General features: G+C 42.4%; 1 protein-coding gene across 1 annotated transcript in view; it reads right to left on the bottom strand.

Moving 5' to 3' along the window:
- Window positions 1-8,231, bottom strand: part of btbd11a (BTB (POZ) domain containing 11a) — a 193,260-nt gene extending 185,029 nt beyond the window's left edge. Inside the window, exons 1-2 of the mRNA XM_080420924.1 lie at window positions 7,619-8,231; window positions 6,213-6,723 (exon numbers count right to left, since the gene is read on the bottom strand). Of these exons, the coding sequence (XP_080277050.1) occupies window positions 6,213-6,723; window positions 7,619-7,987 (880 nt within the window). The 5' untranslated portion in view covers window positions 7,988-8,231. The remainder of the gene's footprint in view (window positions 1-6,212; window positions 6,724-7,618) is intronic.
- Between the last annotated feature and the right edge of the window lie 4,854 nt (window positions 8,232-13,085).

Genomic DNA, 13,085 nt, shown 5'->3' with positions numbered 1-13,085 from the left:
TCACAATTCTACGACCTACGGTTCAAGACTTATTAGAGTGTGTGCAAGCAACGTTTGACGCCAGTCGGTTCAGTGATGTCTGAGATTAGCTGTGCACAGAAGCAGACACAGACACACACACGAACAGAGGCGAAAACATAGTGTACACCTCTCTGCCTGTCAGCCAGGCAAAGATAATGAAAACAATTAAAGCACAGTCATAAATAACTGAAGAAAAAGAAACCTAGGTTAGTGCTTTTGGGATGATTAAAGCCTGATATATGCTTTTGCCGACTAAGTGTGGCTTGACAAAAATATTGTATTTATAAGTAGGGCGACATGTCACGTAACACTTTGTCACTGTCCGACACATAAATCAGGCCTCAGACAGACTGAAGCATCAACAGATGAGACGGAGAGAAAGAAAACAAACAAGCAACTGCATTCGGCCTCAATGCGTCAGCTGTGAGAAAGGATGACGATGACTCACAGACTCACACCTTGAAAGTGCTGTAGGAAGATATGCAATATAACTGACAACAGGAAATATGTTTAACCACCAGAAACCTAAAAAACAAACTAAACAGCCTCACAGGAAATTCTGACTATAAATCACTGTAAGGTTGGTTTCTCATCTTACAGATTAAAACACGTATATGACTTTGGTGGAAAACCTATATACACACACATTATACTGTATATACACACATTATCGCGTGCGTGCGTGTATATATATACAGTATATACACATATATATAGTGTGTGTGTGTGTGTGTATATATATATTTGTGTGTGTGTGTGTGTGTGTGTGTGTGTGTGTGTGTGTGTGTGTGTGTGTGTGTGTGTGTGTGTGTGTGTGTGTGTGTGTGTGTGTGTGTGTGTGTAAACATGCATGCAGATGCTTCCATACAGGTGTACTACTAACTACTGCATGATACATTATCATGCATGAAACATTATATACATTACGGCATGATACATTTAAGCAATTAACATCCTATGATACTTTGTGAAAATATTAAGCAGGCCCAGTTGACCTCGGTTTGAGATCAAGAGGAAATTATCTCAGTGACTATGACTGCTCAACACGCTAGTGTTTAAATATGAACAGTGACTAAAATGACATCTGCATTACAATTTATGAGAAAGATTCTAGTGAATAGGGTCAGAAATGGTGGCTGAGACAGTGGACATTCAATGACTGTGTTGCAAGGAAAAACAGAAAAGCAACTCTTCAACAGGTGACTGACAGTTTACAAATACAGTATATAGAAGTGCGAACACCATAGGCACTGGTCTACACAGAGATGTGGAAAACAGTGATCAGCTGAGATGATTCATCCTTCACCCTCCACAAGTGTCCGCAGGACAGAAGGGGTCACTGAATGGTTTCAGGAGTATACAAATGATATGAATCATATGCATATCAACCCAGTTTAATTCTATCCCAAGTAAAATAAAAGTGAGTACCAGGACAGCGCATGTGCCTTGAAAATGTACTCCAACATGATCCCACCGCATTGCACACACATAACATTAGACACGTAATACTGACAGAGAACATTGAGAAATCGTTCCATTTGACATAACACAATATAATCTGACAGTTGCAGTGACTGGCAATGTCAAATTCCCAATTAGAAGGGATGTCACCAGACATTTACAATGTCTCAACCAGCTGGCATCAGCTATTGCCAATGTTATGCAATACTGGCAAAGAAAACGAAAAGGTTTAGGGTTTATCTACAGAGCTAACTCATGCCCACTGATTTTGCCTCTGAGGCCACCTATGGTGGCGCTTGGGGGGGTAGAGTGAACTCATCAAGGACAGTCTACTCCATTACCCATCAGCCACCTGTTGTTCTGACATCATCACTCACACAGCATGGTTCAAGGGTCAACAGATGGAAGGGATTACACACAAGAGAGCCAAGATGTCTTTCAACATGTTCATGAGAATGGTGTCAAAACACGGTGGATGGAGGGTAAAAAGTTGCTATGACAGTTAAAGATGCAGTGCAGTCACATAAACTATGCAAAGTGCTGGTGGGTATACTAGCTCATTAATGTTACTAGTACAGTACTCTATGCCTGTTAGCACTGTTATTCATTTTGGAGGTTACCCAGGTTTGTGCTCAAACAGCCAAAGGCGAGGTGTTGCCTTCAAATATACATAATTACAGAAAGAGGTACGACACTCACTGCATTCATTAAAAATAATCTCTATTGAACTAACAACATGACATTTCGGCAGAGACAGCCAGGCCTCTGATGAAGGTTGTCTGGGCTGTTTTTATGTTTAATAAAGAACATTTTTAAATTAATTGAGTGTCTCTTTTGCCTATGGAAGAACATGTAAATGACAACATCGCTAGCATTATGACCTTTAGAGGTTCATACAGAGAGTACACAAAGTGACTCTCCATGTGTACCCGAGGACACAGAAATCCTGTGTTATGTCCAGCATGACTTAATACACACGTTTATACTGCATTAGCTGTCTAACATTTCAATAATGAAATAAGGTAGATAGATCAAAGACCACCTAGGGGAATGTGAAGGAACACCTCATGACTAGAGTGAGGAGATCAAACGTTCCAACATGGAGCCCTGCACGACATAGGATGAAGTACGAATGAGAGGAATTATTATCTTTGTTCTGTTCGGCTTCCCTGGTGTTTCCTGTGGCTAATTCCTAATCTTAATGAGTAGCAGATAAGCATGAGCGTTAATTAATGAGAACGACATGGTAATTATATATTACAGAGGGGCCGCTGCCAGTAGCCCCCCACACCACCTCCTCCAGTTCACACTTCTACCATGGGCTTCTCCTCCTTTACTTTGCAACATTAGACATCCCCCACTCTCTCCCTCCTCCTCCTCCTGCTCCTCGGCTTTTGCTATGTGCTCCAACAACGCAAAAGACAAGGAGTTAAGGACTGGCAATGCATTAAGCTCATAAAAGGGAGTGAAAGGGTGAGGAGAGGAGAGGAGAGATGAAAGCCACAGCACACATGGCAACATGGCACCGCAATTCACTATTTCTGATCACTGATGCTGCTCAGAGTCCCCCATCCGCCGCTCTGGCAAGCGTGAAACCAGGGGCTGGGAGAGAGTACACAAACCTCTCCTCTTTATGAAATTACCATGACATGGAAATACAATGCAATCAGCTTGCTTGAACGGGTGCCTCGCATTTTCACCACAACGATCTGCAATCTGTCGGCTCATCTGTGAGTCCGGCCCCCACGGGGGTTAGGAACGGGCAGAACATAATAAGAGAACACAGAGTCAAGCTTATTAAACCATGGAGGAAAATAAATAGCCAACACCCCTCATCCCCCCACCCCACACCCCCCCCCCAAACAGAAAATACCCAACAAATCAGATTCTGAAAGACAGGGTATGGGGAAGAGATACCCTACTGCTAATTTAATAAACCAGCTATAGCAGACCAAGCAAGTCCATTATGCCATGTCATCGGTCCTGCAGAGCTTGAATCAGAACCTTGTGGTGGGTGATGCCAAATGGCATGCGTAATCAGATACAAACAAGTCATTTGGGATTACAAAAAATGAGACGTCGCCTCCAGCAAGTTTGAAAGTTGATGACCAAGCTGTATGTTTTGTGATATAATATGACCTCCCAAGTCCAGACCTATACGTACCACTCTGGTCTGTTATTGGAAACTTAATTCCATCAAAACGTCACCAGATGTTTGCAAAACATTTTCAGTCTCGTATGTAGGGCTGGTGTTCACTCTCTGCGGTAGCCTTGCTCCTTCCTATCATCTACCTCTCTATTTCCTGTCAAGTGTGTCTACACCTTTAGCTACACAATTAAATCATGAGTGTTGGTTTAACTCTGTGAGCGTTATGGGTCCCTTTCTACACTCTGAGAGTTAAATTAACACTCAGGATTTCAGACCATTCTTCATGTGGAAATTATGGGTGAAGGCAAAAGACCCCAGACAAGTTATTTAAAAACTCTGCAGTACTTAGGTCCAGATTAGGTAATAGAAATATCTACCAGTTTAATTTGTACCTGCTCATGAGTCACCAGAGAAATGACAAACTATTTTTATTTATTCTTTTGTGGGAGGACAGTGGAGATTAGCATATATTATCCCTCCTTCACTATAAATATTGTACATAAGGTTTATTTGTTGACACATTATGAATATGTAGAATGTCGTTCAATTAGGCTATTTAACCACGGTTTTGACAACTGAATCTGAAACAAATTTGTTTTAATTGTCCGCTAATATTTTTGTTTAGGCCAGTGAGAATTGTCACAAAATATTGTCACTATAGTAAAATGTGTCAATAAATGTCAAGTAAAGTGAAAATAGCAGCAGATCTACAAGCTTACTATACATCAAAGTTATTGGGCTGAAGTTGTAGCCTCTAAAACCAAACCTTGCTAAATAAATAAAAAAACAGTGGATTGCAAAGAACATCATTGTTTTGTGCTTTGCTTTCTAGAATTAGGTCATACAGTACTGTCTGGGTGCAACATGCAACCTGGAGGGTGTCTGCTTGTGCGTCTTGCTACCAAAATGTTCAGAATAGCCAGACCAGACTGAACATCATTGATTTAATTACAGCACAACTCTAACAATTCAAATAACACTGAAGATCTAATGTGTAAATACCTTATTTGCTTTTGTGTGATTTATTGTCAAAATTGTTGTTATTTTATATAGATTGCATGTTGTGAAGACAAAAGCTACAACCTTGACATTCTACCCAGATCACTTCACATCAGCAAGAATAGTAGTAACATATCTATGCACCAATATCTCATATAAATATCTATCTATGCACTACATGGTAAACCATGACCATACCAGTTTTCTTACTAAAGATGGTCAGGCTAAAAGGTTTTTTATAGTGTCACTGTCTTCTGCCAAACAGTTAACGCCAAATCTTTCTCAGTGTTGAATATGAGGGATGCAGTTTACACCTCCTCCACAGCACCATACTATACAGCCTCCACTCTTTCACACGCACGCACACACACAGAGAGAGATTGCAGAAGTGTATATCGCGGTTCTCACACACACACACACACACACACACACACACACACACACACACACACACACACACACACACACACACACACACACACACACACACACACACACACACACACACACACACACACACACACACACACAGTTCTCTCTTTCATTATCTCTTTCTCTCTGAGTATGATTCTAAGAAGGATTTTTTGATGAAAGGAAATCAAAGTCTTCCTCTCTCCTCTCTCTCTCTCTGCATTAAATCCCCCCAGCACCCCCCTCTCTCTCTGCTCATCTCTCATGTACTATAAACACAGAACACACAAGAGTGCCCGGGATTGGATAAGACTTCTAAAACAGAAAGTTAACATTCTTCCTACAGTTTAAATCTTAGTACACAATAGCTTCAAAGGAATATAAGTTGGAGCATGTTTAAAAATGCATGTTTTAAAAATGTTGCATCCCATAAATACCTATTTGGACTCTGCTGATGCTCCAGGGGGGTTGGTTAGTCAAGACAGGCGGTTTCTGTTATGAAGGTGGGCCTTGAGATGAAAGCTGAGGCTAATCATATTCAAGGCACTGCCAAGCCTTTTGTTTGGCTGAGTAATTAGGTGTGGAAGATAAGTCGTGGTTATTACCCAGCATAATTATCCAATTATGGTCATATTACTACGCCAAGTGGGTTAAAACTATGGGCAGATCATTTTCAATGCCTGCAGGTCTATCAGTTGAATCTATTTCAGTTTGTAAAAAAAAACTAAGTGGGGGGGGGGGTGGCCCTTGATCAACATAAAGACAACAGGTGCCTTTATGGGTGAGACATAGCCTTGGATCAAGGCTATCATAGATGTATTTTATAGAGTCTGACTTTTACTTTCGTATCTACGATAGTCTTGGCTAGCACACCCCAGCACCCCACCCCAGCACCCCTGCACTTCCACCAGTAAAGCTCGTACTTCTTCGTACATGTTGTACACTTTTTTTTTTAAGGTGCTTACCCGGTTGCCCCAAATGTTAACTCGTGCTTCGGAGTCTTTGCGCAGTTTTTACTTCCTGTTAACATTGAGTGTATTTCCAGCTTTCACCGGGTGCGCCCCGTCACTAACGCCCATTGAGGAGTACAGGGAACTTCCGACAGAATCCGACACAGCCGGGATTAAAAAACGTCTTTATAGAAAAATATGGACTAATACAGTGCACTTACCACTTGCATTCTTCCCACATATGAGGTGCTGGTACGGTTGGAACAAACCCCATATTTCCGAGTCGTTATTGATGGCCTGCTCGAGGGACTCGAGCGTCAACTTGGGGATCCCATTGTCCCGTTCGATAAGCGCGCTGCGCCGCACGCGGCCGAACACCTCTCTGAAAAGGCTCTCCGTGCACGCGGTGAGGTATATGGCCGCGTGCTCGTGGACCCTCAGGGCCACGCGGCTCTCGACCATCCACTTGAAGAACTTCCCCACAGAGAAGACCAGCCCGCAGCGCGTCGACTTGCCTCGGCTGAACGTGTCCCCTGTGCTCATGTTGTAGAGCGACAGGGCGCCGAGGGCCGCGGTGAGGCAGTTGACAGAGATGGTCCATGACAGCACCGTCCTGATGGCGCTCTGGACCTCGTGCTTGGTGCACTTGGCGTAGCGCAGACTGAGACGCTGCGCCTCCCGGGCAAGTCTCACCAGTGCGCGACCCATCAAAGCCGAGAGCTTGGCCAGGACCTGGAAAGTATAATTTAAGAGGGTTATGTATTTTTAAAACACATAATTAAAAAAAAGAACTAATGTAAATGCTAGATGTGTTTCAGTTTTGGGAGTTAAACTATGGAATATGGTCATGAAGTGGGTCATGACCGAAAGAATAAGGTCGCGGATGTAAGTGGCCGAAATGAGTTTTCTCAGACGGGTGGCTGGCATCTCCCTTAGAGATAGGGCGAGAAGTTCAGTCACCCGAGAGAAATGGAGTAGAGCCGCTGCTCCTTCACTTGGAAAGGAGCCAGCTTAGGTGGTTTGGGCATCTAGTACGGATGCCTCCTGAGCGTCTCCCTAGGGAGGTCCTCGCTGCATGTTCCACTGGGAGGAGACCCCGTGGCAGACCATGGACCAGATGGGGGGATTACATCTCTACACTGGCCTTGGAACACCTCGGGATCCCCCAGGAGGAAGTTGCTAATGCTGCTGGGGAAAGGGAAGACTGGAAATCTCTGCTGAAACTGTTGCCCCCTCGACCCGACTCTGGATAAGCGGTTGAAGACGGATGGATGGAATGGATGGAACTATGGAATATAGCCTTAGTGATGATGATGATGGGTTGAAATTGTGTACATAGGGGAGATTTTAAAAAGCCTTAAAAAGTAAAAATAATTCAGGATTACAATTTGGAGTAAAGAAAAAATTACTCTTATCTTGCAGCATATTTTAAGTTTTTTTGTGATTCAGCCTATTCCTTTTTTCGGTCATTGAATTTGTAATTTGTGTGTATGTGAGTGAGTTTGGACATGAGTGATGATGTTATGATGATTTCCTTGTTTTAAGTCCACACAAGTGTGTTTTGATTTGTTTTGAAGACCAAAAATAAACCATTCATTCATTCATTCATCCATTCATCATTCATCACCTCCCGTGACGGGGTCCCTGCGACCATCAGCTCCTCGTCTTTCCTCAGCGCGCCCTCCACCTCGCCCAGGCTCCACGGCAGCTCGTCCAGCTCGGGGAGCCTGGCGCACTGACCCGAGGCGCACTCCCCCAAGATCTCCAAAGTGTCCTCCGCCAGCACGGTGTTCACCGTGTCCAGGCTGTTCTGTCGGCTGTGCATGGACTCCGTCAGATGCCAGCGGTTGCCCCCGTGCGCGTGCGACAGATGCGTGGCGTCGGAGCAGCACAGCGACACGCTGGACGACCTGACCGAGTCCGCGGCTCCACCATAACCGGAGTCGAGCGTTAAATCCTCCAGCGTCCTCGCAACGGTCTTACCCTTGCCTGCCATGGCTGCACCGCATACTGTTGGCTCTGTTGGGTACGCTGTTCTCCAGTCAAATGCCACAAAGTCTCAGTTAGTGGCGCTGTCCACAGCCGCTATAGGACTCTAAATGGATTCCCCCAGGTAAAAAAAAATATATGTAGACTGCGTTCAGGAGCGTCAGTGAGCGCTTATAGTTTCCTTCTTCAAGTGACTGACTGAGTGCTTTCGAGCAGCGCCTCTTGCCCACAACTTCGTGCCTGAGCGCTGAAGCCCACTCAATACTCTCTGACTGCATCAAGCCGCGCAATCAGTGTTGCCAGGTTCTGCGAGAGAAACAAGCAACCAGTTCTATGAAAACAAGCCCAAAAGAAGCGACTTCGGCCACAGCCACATGACATGACATGTCATGAGCAATTTAAATTCATCATATCTTTTGAAAATAGCAGATCTACAAGCTCACAACGCATCGTCACAATGCGATGTGAGCTTGTAGATCTGCTATTTTCATAAAACTTTTTGGAAAAAAGTGAAAACTTTTTAATATATATTTTTTAAACATTTGAGCACAACTCTGGTATGGGGAATGGGGTCCCTGACTCCCTGGCACAAAATATTTTCCAGATGGGGGTCCGTGTGGACAAATAATTTGGGGGTTCTTGAAGGGAAAATGTTTGAGAGCCACTGGTTTAAACAACATTAGGAAACAAGCCCCAAAAACCGCAACCCGGGCCTCAACTACACAATATTTACAAGCAGCTTCACAGAAAAAGAAGCCCAAAGTCGCTTATAATAAGCCGACATGGCAACACTGATCGGGCTATGATGAGTGGGCTGAAAGCGGCCAATCCACATTTCTGCCAGTCTTGATTGACACAGGCAACTGGCAGAAACAAAGCCTACCTGGTGCAGTGGTGGACAGAGTACTCCACCCCAACAGTAGGCCTACTTGAGTCTATCAAAGTATAGATACTCTTGGTCAAATATTAGCTTACTCCACAAGTGAATTGAAAGCTGCACTGTCAAATTTGTACTTGAGTTAAAATACTGGAGTAGGTGGGCCTACTTTTAAAAATACTTAAAGAAGCACATTTCAACCTCATCTTCATAGCAATTGATCCTTGACACAAACACAATTTCTGTACTCACTCTTCATTGGTGGGCTATGGACAGTTCAGAAACCTGCCTACCAATGACATCATCGGTAGGGATTCCAAAACTATAGCCTTTTAAAAAAAACTTAGAAAAACTATATAGCTTTTCTCTTCCTGGAAAGTTGGCATTCTGAAATGAAAGCCATTGTTCTTCCTTTAATCAACAAAAAAAAAAACCTTTCTACCGATGATGATAGGCAGGTTTCTGAACTGTACAGGCCTCCTCTAGGCCCTCCTCTAGGGACACAGAGTGAGTACTGCTAAATGCCTAAAAAACTGTAAACTGTAAACTGTAGTACCATCATATAATGAGCATTAGTGAGGAGTGAGTGAAGATAGGTTGAAAATGGGTGATCCTTTAAGTATTCAAAAGAAACCTACAGTACTTTAAAAATTACAAAGTACATATTCTTTTTAATATCAATGCATATCAATGCATTGCTGTACTGAGCAGTAGTTATTTCCCCCAAAAAGATTTTCCAGATATTTTCAAAGAATATCACTAATAGTGGAAAAACTCAGATTGTAACATTGAAATAGGACTCAGGTAGTTAATTCATAATGTACTTTTTCCATTCCTAGAAATGTAGTGAGTAAATGTGCACAGTTAGGCTACTGCCTATACCACTGACCTGGTGGAACTGAAACAAAAACCTTTTTTCTTTTTCCTTCTTTGTACAATGTTTACAATGATCAATGTGGATTGATCTCCTTACGGACTACTTTTAGTTTGGGGCTCTACATGTGGATTGTTACTTGTGTGACGTTTTGCCTTACCTTCTTATGTGGACGGACCTGTTGCCTCTCGCTTTTGCACCTCATGTCTAACCTCATGCACATACCTGCTACTTATTTATGCTATCATCTATGTAAATCATCTTAGGTTTTTCCCCTCCCTGGAAAACAATGAAATGATGGAGCTTGCACAAAAACTAATTTAACCACTGATTTACACCTGTAAACCTGTGATGTGACAATAACACTGATTAAGATTCTACAGAGCACTACATTTATGTACTTGTGTCCTGGTAGGAGCTTTACCTGCAGATCAATAGGCCTATGAATTAAAGTTGCAATCTATAACCAAATCTCTACCGCTTTTACAAGAAGGCACATCCGCTTACTCAGGCTGTGGCAGTATAAATAGGTCTAATAGTTGTCAACCAGTAGATGCCCTTATATCCTACTTGGTTCTCAAACTCTTTCATGTCAAGGACCCCCAAAATGATATATATTTGGCCACGGACCCCCATCTCAAATATTTTGTTCCAGGGACCCCCAGAAGCAAAGATTTGAGTTACAAATGTTAATTTAAAAAAATATATGTTCAAAGGTTTGCACAAATGTTCATGATTTTTCAAAAGTAGCAGATCTACAAGCTCATAGCGCGGCACTCGGTGCCGCGCTATGAGCTTGTATATCTGCTATTTTTGAATAGCCAAAGCATAAAATTATTGTGATGCTATATTAACACATTTAGCTAGGGACCCCCTGGAACCCCCCAAGGACCCCTGGGGGTCCCCGGACCCCACTTTGAGAACCAACGGTCTAAATGTCTCAGCGGATGAGTAGGGAGACCACCGCGCTCCAACCACTGCAATTAGCCTAATCATCTATAGCCTACAGTTTGGTCAAAACATTGTTTTATCAATTAAAATAAGTTCCAGATTGCAGCTTCAAACAGTATGAGCAAATACATAACCATCCATGAACCTCTTTCTAGTGAAAAAATAGACAACTACTGTAGGAGTGACTTGGAGTCTGAAGACACGCAGAGAAGAACCGTTGGTGTATTGATGATTCATCCCAGTGCTGGGGCATCTTCTTGTACATCAGAGTTGAACTTACCATCTGTACACACACAGCCTTCCATGCCAGAGGCCTCACCAGTGGTGTAAAGTAACTAAGTACATTTACTCAAGTACTGTACTTAAGTAAAATTTTGAGGTATTTGTACTTGACTTGAGTATTTCCAATTTCCCATACTTTTACTTCTACTCCTCAGAGGCAAATATTGTACTTTTACTCCACTACAATGATTTGAAAACTTTAGTTACTAGTTACTTTGCAGATAAATGATTACATTATGAAACATACATTAACCACTTTAGCCCTATTTTATACCTAGGCTATTTGAAAATAGCCAATCTACAAGCTTGTGGCTTGTAGATCTGCAATTTTCAAACATTTTTGTACTTTTACTTTTGGTACTTTAAGTACATTTGATACAAATCCTTTTGTACTTTTACTCAAGTAAATTTAGAATTCCAGACTTTTACTTGTAACACAGTACTTCTACATTGCAGTATTGATACTTTTACTAAGTAAAACATTTGAGTACTTTTTCCACCACTGGGCCTCACACACTTTATTTACATGGCTCTGTGGTAACCTTGGCAAAACTTCATAACAGATGAGATGACTCTATACTTTTTGGACTGATAAAGGTACCACTTCAGCAACAGCTAGCCAGCCAGACTCTGAAATTGAAATCTCTCTCTCCACCTGGTTTAAGGAGGGAATGTGCTCACTGGTTCGTGCAGCAGAATTCCATGGACTATTGATGCAATGCAGCAGATCTTGCTGACAGACTCAGGTGAGTGTGTGGAGGTGGGCGGCCGCCAGCTGCTCCCATAGGCTCATTTTGTAGGTTCAACTAAAGCCTGTCCTCCCTTGTTAAGACTTGTTGCTTGGTAACAGCAAAGTGATCATGATTTTGCAGCATGGATAATTGATTATTCCCCCCCCCCCTATAAATATTATGCAACATATTTCAGAGTGTGTATGCAGCTCTTACTAATACTTGGCATAGGGATACAGAGCAGCCTATTCAAGATAATAACAACAGCAACACCACACACACGCGTGTGCAGACACACACACACACACACACACACGCACGCACACGCACGCACGCACGCACGCACGCACGCACACACACACACACACACACACACACACACACACACACACACACACACACACACACACACACACACACACACACACACACACACTCACTTGTGTGTGTGTGTGTGTGACTTGGGGTCTTTGATCAATCTTGTTCAGATTTATCAAAGAGATACAAATATAGGGGTCTGTGGCCTGATGCACATCAAACTGTGGGTCCTTGAAATGAAAAAGGTTGAGAATCACTGGGCTAGGTGATGGCATATGTTATACTGCCATCTTGTGGACAAACAACAATACATCCATTATGGCCTGAGCCCTGATGCTTTTTTTCCTTTTTCTTTTCTTAACTATTAGGGTGAAAATAAAAAATGCAATATAGCTTCAACGGCAGTACAATTTTACTTTGCATTATTCATTAGTGTGGTTGCCCACTGTGTTGGAGAGGATCTGACCTGACCTGTTCTGACCTGACCTCATCTTCGATTAATTGAATACATACACAGGACCCCAATGGAAACAAGCCATAGTGCTTTCTTGGGTTTTAATCCTTTTAGCAGAACTAATGATTAACTAATGAATTACAAGGAATTGATGCTTAATTAATGCTTAATTACCGCTTAATTAACGCTTAAATCATGTATTAAGTAACTTTGCTTAACTAATGATGTTAATTAATGATGAATTACAAGGAATTCGTGATGAATTAAAGCATAATTGATGAATTAAGGGCAAATTCTCCTTCTACAGCACGGCCACCAAGGTATGGAACAGCCTAACCCCATCCCTCAAAAAATGCAGTTTGTTGGGCTCATTCAAAACAGCCCTAAAAACTCATCTTTCTGGAGGCCATAAGAGGAGGTAGTACCAGTTTCCCTGTAGACAGACGACCCCCCTCCCCTCTTTTTGGTATATATATTTTTTATTTTATTTTTCATGATGCTTTTTTGTACATAGTGGTTTTTATTTTCTCTGTTTATTATGTTGATTTGAACTGTTTGGTTGCTACTATATATGTCTATGAAATTAATTCAAGGACCCCAACGGAAACAAGTCCACAA

This window comes from Gymnoscopelus braueri, assembly GCF_963280865.1.
Source record: "Gymnoscopelus braueri genome assembly, chromosome: 23".
Lineage (NCBI taxonomy): Eukaryota > Metazoa > Chordata > Actinopteri > Myctophiformes > Myctophidae > Gymnoscopelus > Gymnoscopelus braueri.
The sequence above is the reverse complement of the archived record's forward strand: the minus strand, read 5'-3'. Positions and strand labels throughout refer to the sequence as shown.